We start from the raw sequence: 18,369 nt of genomic DNA on the forward strand, positions 1-18,369 counted from the left end.
TCAGGTCTTAGCTTATGTTTAATTAGTTGTCTTCTTGTTTTTGAGTTGAGTCACCTACAACATTTTAGAGTTTTAATCATCTTTTTTAGTGTCATCAAATTTCATGACTGTAGCATTACCTGGGGCTATCATAGAAGTTATTCCTGGTATGTGGCCTTTAGAGTGACTAGGTAGACAGAGGGAAAGGACATGATTTGGAAATGCCAGGGTCTAAAAGATGAGAGTTTTCATTGACTGGCCTGTAGCTGATCTCATGCAGAAAGTGTTCTGCCTGTCCAGCAATACTTCCAGCCCAGTGCTTGCTTCTTAGTTAATTCTAGTTTCAGCAGCCATAATCAATTGGCCTTAAGTATATAAAAAGAATGCAACCACACAGAACAGTTGAGTGTGTCTACTTTGTAGTGTTTTCTTTATCTTCTCTTACACTGGTAGATTTTCACAGACAATTGGCAAAAAATTTTACTTTTAACTCAAAAACTACACATTTTTTATAGAGAGGGATGTTTTTGTGCTTTGGAATATTCTAGAAACATTTATTAAGTAAGATAGGCAAATTAGATTTGACAGATTGAGAGAGTCAGGAAGGGTAAAGGATGATAATTCCCTTATCTTTAGAGGTTATATTGTACAGAATTCTCTCTCTCTCTCTCTCTCTCTCTCTCTCTCTCTCTCTCTCTTTCTGTATTGGCTAGTTTTGTGTCAAGTTGATGCAGGCTGGAGTTATCACAGAGGAAGGAACTTCAGTTGGGTAAATGACTCCACGAGATCCAGCTACAAGGCATTTTCTCAATTAGTGATCAAGGGGGAGGTCCCCTTGTAGGTGGTGCCATCTCTAGGCTAGTAGTCTTGGTTCTATAAGAAAGCAAGCTGAGCAAGCCAGTGGCAGCAAGCCAGTAAGTAACATCCCTCCATGGCCTCTGTATCAGCTCTTGCTTCCTGACCTGCTTGAGTTTTAGTCCTGACTTCCTTTGTTGGTGAACAGCAGTAAGGAAGTGTAAGCTGAATAAACACTTTCCTCCCCAACTTGTTTCTTGGTCATGATGTTTGTGCAGGAATAGAAACCCTGACTAAGACTATATATATATATATATATATATATATATATATATATATATATATATATATTAAAATTTTATATTATAAAATTGTCAGGAAGAGGTATAGATATCAGTGGTAAACACTTAATTAGCATGTGTGAGGACCTAGGTTCAACCTCAGAAACACAAACAAACAAACAATACCTTTTTTCTTTATGTCTGCTAATTTTGTTTTATTCTCCACTTAAAACAAATTGAATTATTATCACTTAAAATGATATTGAATTATGGTCCTCTCCAAACTTATCTTTCTTTCTTTCTCATATTGTGGTATTACGTTCTGATTTACATAGATCTGACTTTTCGTTCCTGCCATATGTCAGAAGGAAGAAAAGGAAGAGTTGTTGAACACAGGAGCTGTTTTCTAAATCTTGGAGACTTTTGTAAGAACAGATTAAAACTCCCAGGCAAAGCACAACACAGCCTTTGAAGCGGAAGAGAAGACGGTTTTCCCTTCTAGCCAGACCCAGCTCTTTCAGAGCAGTCAGCAAATGTTCCACTTCCACGTTGTATGTGCAATTAAAAAACAAAACCCCAAAAAGCATAATTTCCCAGATAATCTAATACACAGATTGAAATTAGAGCTCAGCAGAAATGTATGAGTGTGTACGAGTGCTTGTGTAAGCACATGTGCACACATGTGTATGTGCATTTGTATGAGTGTGTCCATGAATGTGCACCCCTAACATTAGTAAGATGCCTTCTGCTTCCATTCCTGGTGCTTTGTAGCATTCTCTCGCCTGTTCCTAGAAAAGCTCACTGATCTGTATTGAATTACTCGCATGTGTGTTGTCATTGTTCTGGTGATCAAAGGCGGTGCCTGCAGGTATTCTAAGTCAGCCCCAAACACAGCACAGCATAACAAAAGGGTTAGTCCAAAAAAACCGAATAGATGGCATGCTTAAAGACATCTTAAAAAAAGCAATTGAAGTTGGACTATTTTAAGAATAATACCAAATTGCTTCATTAAATACATCTTTTTATTCTTTTCCTTCTATTTGAAAGGAAAAAAGGGGAGGAGCTCACTTATGCTAATAAAATTTCAAACTACTCATTATTAGTGAGTCCATACACATTTAAAATTGTCTCATTGAAGCAGGATGGGAGGCGAACTGAAGGAGGAAGCAGTCACGCTGGGATGGGGGCACACAGGAGGGCAGCAGGGGCATTGGATGAATGAGGTCAAATGTAAAGATGCCATGATGAAATCCATCTACTACTTTATGTGACAACATAAGAAAAAAATGCAAAAAATGGAGTGGTTGGAGTAAAGCCCATATCGGAGATGCTGAAACTGAACCCAGAGCCCTATCCATGCCAGGCAAGTATTCTGTTTCTGAGCTATAGTCACTTACTCCCAACACCCAAAAATTATTATTATTTTTTTAATGATAAGAGATCTTGCTATAATTCCTACTCTGGTCCCAAACTTCTGGACCTATTCAATCCTCCTGCCTCGCCCTCTCTAATCTGGGGCTATTGGTACTCACTATCACTTCTAATGTGCAATTTTATGTGGCACTCAATTAAAGATGTTTGTGTAGTGTGGTGGTTTGAGTATGCTTGGCCTATGGGAAGTGGCACTATTAGGAAGTGTGGCCTTATTGGAGGAGAGAAAGCGTGCCACTATGAAGGTGGGGTTTTGAGGTCTCCTGTGTCTGTTCCAGTCTGGCCAGGTGATCCAGTCCCCTTCTGGCTGCCTGCAGAACAGTCTTCTTTTGCCTTTGGCTAAAGATGTAGAACTCTTTGCTCCTCTGGCACCATGTCTGTCTGCACACTGCCATCCTTCCCACCATGACAATAATGGACTGAACCTCTGAAACTGTAAGGCAGCTCCAATTAAATGTTTTATGTATAAGAGTTGCCTTGGTCATTGTGTGTTGCAGTAGGCGATTAATGCTACTCAGATCACCCTGGGGACAATGGTGGCAGCAGGGCAAGTTCCTTGATACCTGCCCCAATGTTCAGAGTTCCCAAATGAAACACACACACACACACATGCAGCCTTCTATTTGAACATTCCTTAAGCAGCTCAATGGCTGGGTCACTCCCACATTGCTTATGCCTCTCCTCCAATACTCCTGAGTTACTACTTACTAAAATCTATATTCTATCTGTGGTACCCCAGACCCAATGGAGGCAAAGTCTTGGGGCTACTCTTCCCAGCTCATACGTGATTGGATGCTCTCTCTTCTGCAGCTCTCAACCTGTATCTTATTCCTTACCCAGCATGGCAGTTCTCTTCCTTCTCTCTTGGTCCCCTTGCCCACAATCCTAAAGTTCGGCCCCCATCTCTCTGCCTAGCCATTGGCTGCCAGCAAGTTTATTTACCAATCAGAACCAGCTTAGGGCAGGGACCTTCAGTGTCTTACATACGGATTCTTGAGTAAATTTGGGAATCCAAATAACATAATGCAAGCATTAGACCAAATCCACAATAACTGTGCCTTTTCACAGCAATCAAACCCAAACTAAGGCACATAGTTATTCTATTCCAAAGGTTTCCCTCTGCTCCTTTTTGTTTGCTTTCACAGTGCTGGGACAAATCCAAGGTCTCACAAAGGCTAAGCAAATGCTCAACCACCAAGCTACGTCTCCATCACACTCCGTGTTCTTTTATAGTTGTGAATTGAACAAGGACAGTGAAGGCTTTCTTATAAGCCAAACAAGCAAACAGCCCCCTTCCTTATCATCTTACTGAAGTTTGCTCGTAGTGTCTTCTGTCCTAAATCCTCAAGAAGGCAGAGCGTCATCCTGGTTAAATGTTTGGAGCTTAGCATCAGGATGCTGGCTCTGTCCCTTATCAGCTGCTTTTATTCAGAAAAGATAGCTGAACCTCCTTATCCTCAGCTTTCTCAACTGAAAAATATGGCCCATGATGCTATTACTGTAGAGAGCTCAAAAACAAAACAAAACACTATAAATAAAGCTTTGAGTCAATGGCTGCCAGTAATTGCAATAAACTCCTGAATACCTGCTGCAATTATTAATTTTAGACATCAGGCATGTGGGATGCATCTAACTAAAATCATGTCATCATGTATTTTAGTAGTTGAAGTTATAGAAATGAAGTAATTTTCAAAATGGAGATAGCATGCAGGGATTTCCTACTTCTGAACTTGTTTCACATGGGTACAGGCAATTCGTTTTATAGTCTCACTTTATTTTTGCCAAGAACATTATAAGTGGTCAGAATAAATATGGGTAACATTTAACTAGAGTAAGTGACGTTTCTCCTCTCTTATGATGATATTCCTATGCTTTGTATCCCTGTTTGTCTTGTATTTTCACTTACCTGTCATCCATTGATCCACCCATTGATCCACCCATTGATCCATCCATCCATCCATCCATCCATCCATCCATCCATCCATCCATCCATCCATCCATCTACCTACCCCACCCCCAACCCCATGGCCTCATGTGTGTCAACATTTGGTTCCTAGATAATGGCACTGCTTGGAAAGGTTGTAGATAATTTTAGGAAGTGGAGCCTTGCTAGAGGAAGTGAGCTAACAGAAGGAGGCCTTGTTGTTTTAAAGCCTGGACCCACTTCCTGTTCACACCCAACTTCCTGAATATGGAATACAAAGTGACCAACCGGCTCCTAGCTCCTCCACCTTCCCTACTGTGATGGACCATATCTTCTTGACCCTTCCACTTTTAAAATTGCTTCTCATCAGGTATTTTGTCACAGCAATGAGAAAAATTACCAATGTAACCATTTCCTGACTGTTCTGAAATTGTGAGCACAGAAAGGATGCCTAGAACATGGTATCCATCATCTGCTGCCTTTTCAGAAGCTCGGGTACCATCTATCTACTTCTTGTTCATAGTGTAGTAAGAAGGCATGATCAAAAAGCACAACAAAACAAGAAAGAAGCAGAGAATAGACTGAACACCTAGACACCTGCAGAGACCTAGAAGGGAAAGAACAGAGTTCAGTTTCATGTGTTCCGTGTGTCTTGTACAAAGAACACTGGTGTAGCAGTAAAAAGTTAATATGATGGAAATTCCCCTGTGGGTATACAAGCCTCCTATACACCTGCCCAAATGTTTTGGATTCCTGAAAGAAAGACACATATACACAGATTTATATTTTATTTTTTTACTTGCATAAGCTGCATATTGTTTAATTTTGTACTTTTATTGGATATTTTCTTTATTTACATTTCAAATGTTATCCCTTTTTCTGGTTCCCCCCACCTCCTGAAACCTCCTATCCCATCCCCCCTCCCACTGCTTCTATGAGGGTGTTCCCCCTCCCACACACCTACTCCTGCCTCCCTACCCTCGAATTACCCAGCACTGGGGCATCAAGCCTTCAACGGACCAAGGGCCTCTTCTCCCATTGATGCCTGACATGGCCATTCTCTGCTATATATGAGACTGGAGCCATGGGTCCCTCCCTCCATGTGTGTTCTTTGGTTGGTGGCTTAGGCCCTGGGAGATTGGAGGTCTGGTTGGTTGACATTGTTGATCTTCCTATGGGGTTGCAAACCCCTTTCAACTCCTTCATTTTAAATACCTTAAACAGCTCGAAGGGTGGGCCACTCCCTAACACAACACATGTGTATGTGTGTCTTTCTTTTGTGAACCCAAATCATTTGGGCAGGTATAGAGATGTGTGCCCCCATCTGGGAGTTTCCAGAGGATTAATTTTTTTACCGCTACACAGAGGCAAATTCCCTCCTGATGCTTTCACTACTGGGGAGGCAGAGTAAAGTGAGGAAGGATGTGTATGGGAGGGAGTAGAGGGGAAAGGTGGTTCATTCCATTGTATATTTGTCAATTTGGCAAACTGAGATTTCCTAGTGTAGTAGCATCAAGAAGCACCATGGATGGCTCTGAGAATTTGCAAATAAGTGTTACCACTTGTGTAGTCTTCTAGGAAGGGGTCCGTCTAACTCAGTAAACTCAGTAAGTGGGGGACCTGCACCTCTGAGTAGAAACAATGCAGATGTAAGGGGGATACAATCTTGCTTTTATTAAATCTGTAATAGGAACAATGTATGTAACACTTGATCTACAGAGCCTTTTCTTCATCAATGAAGTGTGTTGGGGAGGTGATACATCTTATTACAGATAATATATGTAAAGTATCAAGTAGAGGCCTTCACCCAGTGGGCAGTGAGGAAGTGATGGAGGGTGAAGGTTCCTCATGTGCCATTAAGGAACCATTTTGGTACTCTTTCCTAGCATGATAGAAACCTAAATTTCCATATCTGTACGTAAGAAACAGTTACCAGTATCTTTCAAATCATTCTCCTTTAAAATATTAAAAATTTAAAGAACACAGCTCAGGTGAGAAGCCCATTATATTTTTCTTTCGTTTCTTTTTCTCTTTTTCCTCCTCTTCCTCCTCCTCCTCTTCCTCCTCCTCCTCCCCATCCTCCTCCTCCCCATCCTCCTCCTCCCCATCCTCCTCCTCCCCCCTCCTCCTTCTCCCCCCCCTCCTTCTTTTTCTGGTACTCTATCACTGAACCACCCCCCATCCCAATTGCTGTTTTGTTGCCCCAATTTTAGACATTTACCATCACCTGTTGTAGCTTCTCACTCACCTGAAGAGCCCCACAACTTCTTTAAGTGCCTCTTGTAGGCCTCCTACACCTCCATCTGTCTTCCTTGCCCTTATATACACTTTCTGGATTAATATTTGAGTTTTATGACCTAAAGTACTATTTACATGTTACATGTGATATGTAGCAATTTAAAATATTTGGTCTTTGCTGATGCTCTGTGGATGCACAGGGATGTGTGGTATAGTGAGTGGTGTTTATGAAGCTGTCCCTGTGACAGGCACCACATATATTCATACCTTATATCAAGGCTTTGCAGCTTTTGATGGAAATTTATTTATCACCTGAGGACCTTGATACAGTTCAGGGTCCTACTCATTCAGTCTGGGTAGGGCCTGAGAGACTTTTTTTTAAAATTAGATATGTTCTTTATTTACATTTCAAATGTTATCCCCTTTTCTAGTTTTCCCTCCGAAAATCCCCTATCCCCTCCCCCCTTCCCCTGCTCACCAACCCACTCACTCCCACTTCCTGACACTGGCATTCCCCTATACTAGGGCATAGAACCTTCACAGGACCAAGAGCCTCTCCTCCCATTGATGACTGACAAGGCCATACTCTGCTACTTATGTATCTAGAGCCATGAGTCCCACCATGTGTTTTCTTTGATTGGTGGTTTAGTCCCAGGGAGCTCTGGGGGTACTGGTTAGTTCATATTGTTGTTCCTCCTATGGGGCTACAAACCCCATCAGCTCCTTGGGTACTTTCTCTAGCTCTTTCACTGGGACCCTGTACTCAGTCCAATGGATGGCTTTGAGCATCCACTTTTGTATTTGTCAGGCACTGGCAGAGCCTCTTAGGAGATAGCTATATCAGGCTCCTGTCAGGAAGATCTTGTTGGCATCCACAATAGTGTCTGGTTTTGGTGGTTGTTTATGGGATGAATCCCCAGGTGGGACAGTCTCTGGATGGTCATTCCTTCAGTCTCTGCTCCACACTTGTCTCTGTAACTCCTTCCATGGGTATTTTGTTCAGGCCCGAGAGTCTTACAAGGTCCACAGTGATACTCCTGTCTATGTATTCATTCCAAGTACCAAGGCGTACTCTTTTTTTTATTCTGACAACCCAACGTGGCAAGGGTCACTTCCTTCATTTTATAGGTGAAGAAAATGAAGGTTAGAAGAATAGAAGTTGCCCAAGGTTATCAAAAAGCAGCTTAACTTGGATTCTAAATCCAGGTTTGTTTACTGGTCGGTACACATGATCTGGATTTTGGAAATATTTTAACAGTATTAAGGGATGATCTGATGCTACCTAAAATGAAATGCTTGGCTAGTCTTTGCTTTTTCCTTATCATCTTTCCTCTTTTCCAGCGCCACTTCTTCTTATGCAGGACCACATTTTAAATGGCAAGTCATGTGTGTTTTGTTTGTAAAGATCTATAATGAGTAACATGGCTTACAGTACTTGCCTCTTTTTGATGGTTTTGCATTCTGAGTTTTTAGGAAAGTGGTAGTCAACAGCCAACCCCCCCCCCCCAAAAAAAATCACATGGAAAATTCCAGAAAGAAAAAGTATATATATTTTATACATTCTTTCACGATTTATGATTATAATGTTCTATTTTATTGCAACACTGCTGTTGATAATCTTCGTGCCTAGGATGCACTTTACAGTTTCGGTGATACAGTATTGCTAAGGATTGATCCTCCTGTAGTTTCAGGCTTTCAAACCTATTATGGTCTAGGAAACATTGTGCTATTGATGGACTCCACAGTGTGCACAGAGGAAGTTGCTGGGGACGGATGCATGCGAGGAAAGGAAATCCTTAGGCTGATTTATTATTGTTTAAGGCTGGTTGTGTACACAGCAGGCCACGCTTGCTACAGTCACGCATAAAAGAAGCGAACTTCTGTCCCAACAGATCATGTACTTTTTAAAAGTTACGTTTTGTCCTGTTTATAAAATCAATAAGATCCACAATCGAAAATTTGAGCTACAAATATCTAATGAAACAGCAGCAGCAGCAGCAGCAGCAGCAGCAGCAGCAGCAACAACAGATATAAAATCCCACCAAACTAGATTTCAATTAAAAAAAAAAAAAGACTAGCGAAGAGGGCATTTACAGGGAGTTGTCAGAGTTCAGTGAAATAATATATTACTACAAAAAGCTTATACACCCTTTTCGGCTTTGTAGGGCAGTGGGAATAAAAAAGACAGGGAGAACCTTGCCTCAGTATGACAGAGTTGACATGTGTGGGTGTGTGTGGGGGGGAACTTTCCAATTTTCCCCAGGGTTCTCCAAATATGCTGACCCAGTCTCTCAGTGTCTCGGTACTGAAGCGATTTGAGCTCAAACCTGGTGGCAAGTCACTGACGCATGCGCGCTCTTGCCTCTGTGTCACCGGCCAGTTTTCTTTTTTTCTCAGGCAGGATTTTGAAGATCAGCAAAAGGCGCTGGACTGCTTTAGTGAACAGTTCCAAGCCTGGGAGATATGCAAAACCTACTTCTTTCCCTCTACCTAGGCTGAAGCTGCAATTGTCCCCACGTCACGCACTTTCAAGGTGTCAAAACATTCTCAGAAGAAACTGACTTTCAGGAAGGGGCTGAGGATGGACCTGGAGGAGGCGGGACCAGGGGCCGATCACAAACTTTCCATGCTGCGTTCTCCAGCTGCGCGTAGTGCACATCTCATTTCTCCAGGCTCCCTGTGTCCCAGTTAAGCCTTGGCTCCTCTGAGACCCTCTTAATTTAAATCGCATTCATTGTTCAGGGTGTCCCCGGGGACACCCCTGCGAATCTCAGTGTTCAGCCACACTTCCTAGGAAGCCGCGCCGATGGGCTAATCCCTGGACGCCCCGGGGTTGTGCAAGCTCCACTCATCCGAGGGTTCACGGGCGGGCGGGGGCGCCGGGATCCCCTTTGTGGCCGCCGCCCCAACTCGGCCCGCTCCTCCCCCCAGCCGCCCCGCCCTCAGCCCCGGACCCCCAGCCAGGGCGGCGGGCACGCTCGCACCCGCGCCTCCGGGGACTCGCGGACCGCACAGACCGGCCAGGCGCGCTGGGCATGCTCAGTCGCGGGGCGCCAGGCTCGCCAGTCGGAAGCCAGTGCTCAGCGGAGCCGGCCGGGGCGCACCGAGAGCGCGCGGCACTCGCTGCTGCAGCGGCGGCCGGGCCGCGGCGCATCCGGGCGGGGACCCGAGGCGAGTCCCACGCGGCGTCCCCGAGCCGCCGGCAGCGGCGCCCGCTCCAGAAAGGCAAAGCGAACCAGGGGCCATCAGCGCGACTGGCGTCGGCGGGGCTCTGACGCTCCGCGGCGGCCACCTCAGAGTCGCTGCCCGCCCCGGCCGGGCCGGGTCCGGGAGCCGTCGGACATGGAGCCGTGGAAGCAGTGCGCTCAGTGGCTCATCCACAGCAAGGTGCTGCCCCCCAACCATCGGGTGACCTGGGACTCGGCGCAGGTGTTCGACCTGGCGCAGACCCTTCGCGATGGAGTCCTGCTCTGCCAGCTGCTCAACAACCTGCGGCCACACTCCATCAATCTGAAGGAGATCAACCTGAGGCCCCAGATGTCCCAGGTATGGAGGCCACCCCGCGACCCCGCTGCCCGTCAGAGGCTCCCATTAATCATCCGGATAATTTCTTTGTGTAAATGCAAACATCTAGGTGCGCTCCGCTTTGCCCTGCCTCTCAGTTCTCAGCTTGGGGGCTTTTCCTCACTTGCCTTGAAATGACTTAGCTTCTAAGCAGAACTAATAAAGCCTTGCGTCGGGAGATGGTGTATGGAATCCTAAAGGTTTCTGGGAGGCGGGAAGAAATAAGTTATCCTAGGGCGCGTTTCACCTTTCTGCCCCCCCCCCCCGTGTGTGTGTGTGTGTGTGTGTGTGTGTGTGATAACAAAGAGGGAGTCGGCTCTAAAATAACAATGAGAAGGGATGAGATGAAGCGGTGGGGTTAATTTTGCTTTGACTTATTTTTTGCTTTCATTTGGTCCTCACGTTCTGGAAAGAGGAACTGTGCCATAGATGAGGACTCTAGGAAGTGGAGGGCGTTTGGTACCGTTATCTGCTCAGAGGAAATAAACCAAGAGGGACACAGAGAGCCTTCCTGAAGTTCCCCACCCCGCCCCCTAAGCCCGTGGCCTGTTAGCAAACTGGAAGGTTGTGTTTATAGCTTGTCTGAAAACGTAAGGGGAGCCAGCCCAGCCTCCCTCACCGGTGGCAGGAAGTGAGAAGTTTTGCTGGAGACTCTGCTTTTTTTCATTGGGTCTTGCGATCAGGTAGCTTGGAGGCACTTGGGCTTCTGTGGCCTTAGCTTGGAGATACCTCTTTGAGGGTTCTGATTAAAATCCAGTCCTGGAAGGCACAGAAAGCAGTGGGTTCCTCAGAGACAGCTCAAAAAGCCACATGCAGCCCAGTGCTGCTTATTTTTTGGGCCGGTCGGAAAGTTTCTGTTAAAAGGATGTTCAACACAACTCAGAACTTCTATTTTCTCTTTCACACGCACACGCACATGCACACGAAAAGAAAAAGAAATGTTTCAACTTAAAAGGGGAAGGAAAGAGACCTTTTAGTGACATATTTTAGCACTAGCCCTGTATGATTCAGAGACTTACCACTTACCCAGAGCTGTGTCCTTGCAGAAAAAAGTGATCTTATGCAGTTTAATAATCTCATAATTAAAGCAGGAACTCCCACACTCTGCCCTGGTTGTCAGTATTTCATCAGGGTCGATCCTCACTTCAAATTCTGTGTCCCCTGTTGGTAAGCAGTCTCCAAGGAAAAAAAAAAGCAGATATATAAGTATTGAGTGCCATATGTGTTTACAATAAGGATCAATTATTTTAGACTCTCTTAGAAACCTGAATGATGGGTGATTGCTAATTCTGTGGACTTGCCCACAATTGTGGCAACCATAGATAGTCCTGTGGAGGGCTTCAGTGGTTGTTTCTGTACTGTCTGAGTTAACTGTTAGGAGTAAGGTTGTGCCACGCACAGGAGTCACTTGTTAGATCTCCAGTTCCATTTGATCAGTAGTCTCAGTAGCAGCATGAAGTCTTGTGCTTTGATGCCACGTGCTGTGCATATTTCCTCGAAGTTTAGTTTCTGGAACTTTCAGCAGTTACTCATCAAAGTGTTCTTAATAATCAAATTTCTCTCTTCTTTCTTTTTTCCTTCCTTCCTTTCCTTTTCTAACTGCCTGCCTGCCTTCCTTCCTTCCTTCCTTCCTTCCTTCCTTCCTTCCTTCCTTCCTTCCTTCCTTTTTGGATAGCTGGGCATTCTTTGACATTCAAGTCTTTATTTGACTGCTGACAGTGCATGGGATCTTGTCAAGTGGATTCTCCTCTTTCTTCTCTTAAAATGCATTATCTATAATGTAATCAGTTTGATGACTGAAGGTCATTATAAGCATCATTGATGAAAAGGAGCAGGGCATGATTCTCTAAGAATTCTATTTCCTACTGAGGCCACCACAGTGAACATATCAAGATAGTTAGTTGCCCTTAAGGAATTATTACACTGATATCAATAAACCACCAGATTATAGTGAGGTAAGTAGGGCAGTGAACTGACTCTTCATTAGATTTTTCTTTTGAGTTTTTAAGTCAGTCCATCTCTGAGCTCTCTGGTTCCAAACTCAGTGATTTCTCTTGTGATGAACTTGGGGAGAGGGCTTCTTCTCAAACATGGTCCTGAAAAGCTAGTCCTAAGTGTGGGGCATCTGCTTTTATCTCTGTTTTGGCCCCACTACAGAGAGGTTAAGAGCTAGGTATATACATTTGCATAATATAGACTTTCATTATATCATTAAGGGAGACTTAATAAGTGCTTTTGTGAAATAAGGTGTCATATAACATGCCCACAATACTCAGCACATATGTAGTAAATGTTCATTATTAGCAAGATTACCTAAAATGTTATTTTAGGGTATTAGGATACAGTTAAAAATTTAAATCACAAAGACCTACAGGTTCCTTTGTGCTAGCATCTGTAAATATTTCTGCCTCATGTAACTCCCTTGGGAAGGGCCCTGGCTGTTCCTGGTTATGAGTTTCCGTCCCCATCGGCTGTCTTCATAGAGCATGAGGGAGGAAGAAGCTCTAGCCCTGGTGTGCATGGTGTCTCCTGTCCTGGGGCGTTCTCATTTCTTTCTAAGCACCCACTGTCCCTGTTCCCTGACTCCCTCCAGGTCCCCACCTCTTCAGGAAGGGTTTGCTTGGCTTTCTCCCATAAGTTGCATCAACTACCTTTTATAGAACCACGTTTTCCTCTGCTTATCGTTCCAGCTCCCAAATGCACTTTGCTAACGGTGGCCTGCATCCCAGCAGAACTCGTTCTTCTGAAGTTAGAGATGCTCTTCCTCGTACTCTTTTCGTTTTGTTTTTGCTATTTCCAAGAGTCAGTCTTTCTATGCTTGACTTTTCTTCTGTTGAAGATAATTATTTGAAATATATTATTTCCTTATGACACATGAGCTTCCAGAGTGGGAAATAACTAGAAGATCGTACCTGAGAGTTTTGGTTATTCAGAAATGTTTTGACAAATGCCAAAAGGGGGATTTATTTGCCATTTTGCTTACTGTGTGTGTGTGTGTGTGTGTGTGCGCGCGCGCACGTGTGCGTGTGTGTGTGTGTGTATTTTTCCGTAGGAGGCTAAAAAAGGAGCAGCCTTTTTAATAAGGGTGTTTATTCCAGTGAGTGAGGTGTTAGTTTAGCCTTCTGTCATGTTTGCATTAAAACACAAATAACACTGTAAATAATGATTGTTTAATTATAGGGTTGAATATTGCAGGATTCATAAGTTAGCTTAATCTTCCTCAAAACAGAAACACAAAGGAGGTCCTGCCCCTCTTGCTTATTGTTCTTCCTAGTTGTGGACCACAGCATCTTTCTGGTGTCACCATCTTGATAAGGTGATGATCATCAATAAGAAGTGAATACTTAGGAAATACTAATGTGGATTTTACTGTCATTCATAATGGCTTAGGGAGGTTACATGGATTTGATAGCACATGCCTGTTACCAGAGGGCTTGACCCTTAGAAGTTGCAAGCAGTGGGGACAGAGATTTAAAAGTCACGCTTGGTTAAGTAGTGAGTTTCAGGCAAATCTTGGCTAAAACAAAACAAAACAAAACAAAACAAAAAGTAAGTGCCATGTTTGTTTTATATTTAACGTGGTCTATTATAAAGATTAATATAAAGTTAAGTAGATTTCTGATGACTACTGAAAATCCAGTACTTTTGTATCTGTGTCTATTAGATTTGTTTTTCATCACAAGCAGTACTCTGGCCGGGACATAATGTACATTAGTGGTTCATTGAGGAGCTCTGTTGATCATTGTGCCCTTGCAAAAAGGGGATGGGCCTACTGGCTTAATGACATTCTTAGTGACTAAGAAGAGCTTCCTCAATATATAAAACTAATCAAAGATTTGTAATTGTTAAGATTATTTCAGAAATATTATTTTATTTATTTGGGCCACCCTCTGCCTTGGAATGGTATTCTTATATTTAGTGAGGTTTATGACTGTTATATATAGTCTGGAGAAACTTGGAATTGTCTTAAGATGAATTATTCATCCTTGAATAGTTCCACCAACAAATAGTTATTTATTCTCACAAACAATAAGTCTAGGTTACTTACTTAAAGCACTAACAAATGCCACAGAGTCTTTGCCTTAAAGGGATGCTCATGGTCCCTGGACAGACCATAAAGAAATAGATGACCGTGTGATATAATGTTCAGCGAGGCCATCCAAAGCTACCTGAGAGAACAGAGAGAAATGTCATTTCAGAGAAGGTAGATTATGTAAGAGAGCCTTCTCCAAGAAGGCAATAATTAGGCAGAAACCTGAAGGGAGCTAGGGAATGTAGGAATGTAGGTGTCTGAAACCAAACCCAACCAAAAGAATATTCTCAGCAGAGGGTATACAAATGGGAAGGCCCTGAGACAATCAGCTCCAGGCATACTAGACTATCAAGAAGGCCAGGGAAGTCAGAGGAGAGGGAGGATGGAATAGGAGGAAATGTCACGGCTCTGCGTGCATTTGGAGGGTAGAGACCATTTGGCATTTGGTGTGCTCCGCTGGGAGGGTATGAGAAGAAGATGGGACTCATCGGTGACTCCAAGAGTCTGGTCTGAGCTGCTGGAATCATAGAGCTGCCATTTGCAGAGACAGAGAGATGTAGAGAAAGAATAGTGTTTGGAAATATGAGAAAGAAAGAGAGGAAGATCAGAAGCTGGCATGCTTCAGCGTCCAGTAGCCACCCAGAGGAAGAGACTGAGCAGGTGATTGGAGAGGTGGAAGATGTAGATATGGATTTTGGAGCCTCCAAAGTACAGGAAACATCTGAAAGAACGAGGTTGGATGACAGCATCTATTGAATGGGGGTGAAGGAGGACACAAAATCTGAGTGAAGGTTAGGGATTTGTGTCCTGGAGGAGAGCCAAGAGGGGTGACCTTGGGTCAGGAGGTAACCCATGGTGTGAGGTTCTAAGAGAATAGGGGGCCGGAGTGATCTGATGTGTCCAGTGCTGCTGATAGATCAAGGGAAGGGAGGACTCAGGATAGAATATTGATTTGCATAGTCTATAGTTCCTTGGTGACCTTGACAAAAGAGAAATTTGATAGTCTGGAAGGCAAACAGCATATGGAGGAGAGGAGAGGAGAGATTAAGAGAGGACAGGATCCTAGATGTAAATGTTTCTTTGAGGTTAATTTTGTTAAAAAGCGAGTAGGAAACTGAGGTAGTGGCTAGTAGAGAAAAAGGATTGAAAAAGAAATTATTTTCTTAGTATATAGAGAGTTTGTTTTATATTCACTAAAAAAACACCTTTGGATTTATACAGATTTTAAGCCCGGTATTGTGGTGTAGACATATCGTCCCAGCATTTGGGGACTGAAGGCAGGAAGATCAGGAGTTCAAGGCCAGACTTGGCTATATGAAACCTTGTCTCAAAATCAAAAAACAAAACATAAAAAGTTACGCCAGTTGTATGCTATACTATTCTTGTATCTGTATGTGCATATGTGTGCAAAGGTATTTGCCTGTGAGTGAACATAAATAATATAAATTCAGTATGTTCCTAAAGGTTTTCTTCTGAATACCATTTCAACTCAAGAGCTACCGCTTTCCACAGTTTCCTTCATTTCTACATTTATCTCCTGTAAGTAGAGAATTAGTGATGTGGCTTTTGTTAAAAAAATGACTGATTGTGGTACCCAGGGTTAACGTTCCAACCCGCTGATACTCAGCGCCATTTTTATGTCTCTGTTAGAGTTACAGAAAGAACTTTATTTCTTTTGCACATAACCATATATTTAACAAGCAACCCTATAATTGTATCGCTGTGTGTATTACATGTCTGTACTTTCTGTCTCCCACATAAAGTGGTGGTGTATACAGATTATTAGGTTAAAGAGAATGGAGGGACACAATGCGCTCATTGTCCAAGAAGAACTGTGTCTTGGTTACACTTCTAATTTCACTCAGGATAATGCCATTATTTTATCTTCCCAGAAGCCAGCTACCTTTTTATCTGTTAAATGGTTCTTCTGGATCATCTTCCTCTGTAACTGTGACGTCCATGCTGATGCTGATCATTGCCTTCTCATGTGACATGGGTACCACACTTCACACACTTGCTCGCATGGTCTAGTTGGTGGCTCAGTCAGGGTTTTTTAGAAGTGAAGGCTTTATCTGTGAAGCTACAATCCTGTGGATGTCATGGTTGAGAACACTGAGAGTACTTCTCTCTCTCTCTCTCTCTCTCTCTCTCTCTCTCTCTCTCCCTCTCTCTCTCTCTCTCATATATATATATATATATATATATATATATATATATATATATATATATATATACATACACACACACACACACATATGTATATATATAGGTATAGGTCTGTATACACACACACACACACACACACACATATGGAGAATTTGTTATGCAGATGAAATTTATGCAATGTATGAATCCCTAGATCTCCCCTATTTTCATCATTTTTCATAAGTTCTTTGGCAGACCTGACCGCTGCCTTCTTCTTCCCTTGATGCTCTCTTCTCTTCTCCTATGGTTCTTATTCCTGCCCAGTTTTCTTTGCCAGCTCCTTTTATCTATACATTCTTGTGGCATGTTCGAATTTTCACCTTAGTTATATTCAATCACATTCTCTTCCCTGGATCATCTTATGACGCTCATGGTGTTAATTTATCACTATGGACTCCGTATTTGCATTGGCCGCTTATATCTGCTTCCGTTGTGATGGTCTTTTCCTGGGTGAAGGGTGGACATGGTAGAAAACTTAACAACAGTCAGGATGTATTAGCTGTGGCAATACTGGGCATGGACAGGGTGTGGGTAGAGCTGGGTCAAGAGAGGGTGAGGCCAGAAAAAGGGGGGTGGGGAGGGTGAGTAGAAGACTGGAGAGGGATGTAGAAACCTAGAGACGTAGGTAAGACCTGCAATGGACAGGCCCTTGGGACCTCTGAATGTGTTCGGGGTGGATCTGACCTGGCTTGACCCCCAGTTTGAGGCTTGGGAGGCTGGAAAAGGTCACGTTCAGTTTGGGATGTTGAACTGGTTTCTTACCAGTTCCCCTCCGGTGTCTCAGTTTCAAGCTTCCCACTCTGTCACTACCCCGTTCTTTCTGGCTTATTCTGCTAATACCTAAAATCCAGCGATCTTTTGAACTCTTTGCCTCTTCCACCTCCTCACTGCTGTCATGGCTTTGCTTCCTTCCTACACAGCTCACTTTCCAGACCCTTCCGAATACTTTCCTGGCTTCACGTATTTATCATGTTCCTCTGGGTAAACAGAACTCTGGCTACATCCACTGTTGCTTATTTCCCACCTACAATGGAGCTGCTAAAGGTGACAGAAAAGAACCATACCCCAGGGACTCTTCTTATGTGAAGTTCATGGTCCCCAAACCTCACGTGAGTGCTGTCATCTACCCTATTGTGGCAATTCTGATGATCTAGACTAGGTTTCCACAAAACCTGGGACTCCGGGCAGTTTCAGAGAGGCCTTTCTGAGTTCCTTAATTCTGACCCCCATTTATAATATTAATATAGATTCTTCCCACTGGAGTTTTCTGAAGGCTGCATATTACTGATGCTATTGCTGTAACTCCTGATAGACTTGTGTATGAAGAGCTCTCAGTTTTGAATGAGTATGTCAAACATTGGTAGATATGTGACCGCCACAAACACAAGCTGCTAACAGATCTCAGTAGTCAGTGTTTTAAAGAATGTAAAGGAGTTTTGACACTAAACATTTGAGAGCTGTTCTAGTCATTTATTTTCTGACTGTCCAAGATGACCCCTGAGTGCATTTTCTTCCCTTTCATGTAGCCTCTGTCACTTCCTTCTCCTCCATCATTCCTTTGAACTGACGCTGTTGCCTCCTGGTCTGCAGAAAAGAGGCAACATCAGAGGAGGGTTCTCTACAGCTGCCATGCCTGCCTGCGTGCCATGCCTGCCTGCGTGCCATGCCTGCCTGTGTGCCATGCCTGCCTGTGTGCCATGCCTGCCTGCGTGCCATGCCTGCCTGCGTGCCATGCCTGCCTGCGTGCCATGCCTGCCTGTGTGCCATGCCTGCCTGCGTGCCTATGGGTGGCACGTTCTCTTTTGTACCATGACGTGATGGTTTCAATGATGAATGACTAGTCCTCATGGGGAAAAGAAAGAAACAAAGAAAAATCCTCTTCTACCCTTCCTCAGACTCTCCTTTATCATCAGTTCTCT

General features: G+C 43.6%; 1 protein-coding gene across 3 annotated transcripts in view; it reads left to right on the forward strand.

The window, feature by feature from the left end:
* The first annotated feature begins 9,416 nt into the window (after nt 1-9,416).
* The window catches only part of Vav3 (vav 3 oncogene), a 345,230-nt gene continuing 336,277 nt past the window's right edge, over nt 9,417-18,369 (forward strand). Inside the window, exon 1 of one of the 3 annotated variants that reach the window (XM_006501820.4) lies at nt 9,417-10,194. In XM_006501820.4, the coding sequence (XP_006501883.1) occupies nt 9,991-10,194 (204 nt within the window). In that variant the 5' untranslated portion in view covers nt 9,417-9,990. The remainder of the gene's footprint in view (nt 10,195-18,369) is intronic. The other 2 variants (NM_020505.2, NM_001378987.1) reach the window with 2 other exon arrangements.

This window comes from Mus musculus, chromosome 3, assembly GCF_000001635.26.
Source record: "Mus musculus strain C57BL/6J chromosome 3, GRCm38.p6 C57BL/6J".
Taxonomy (NCBI): Eukaryota; Metazoa; Chordata; class Mammalia; order Rodentia; family Muridae; genus Mus; species Mus musculus.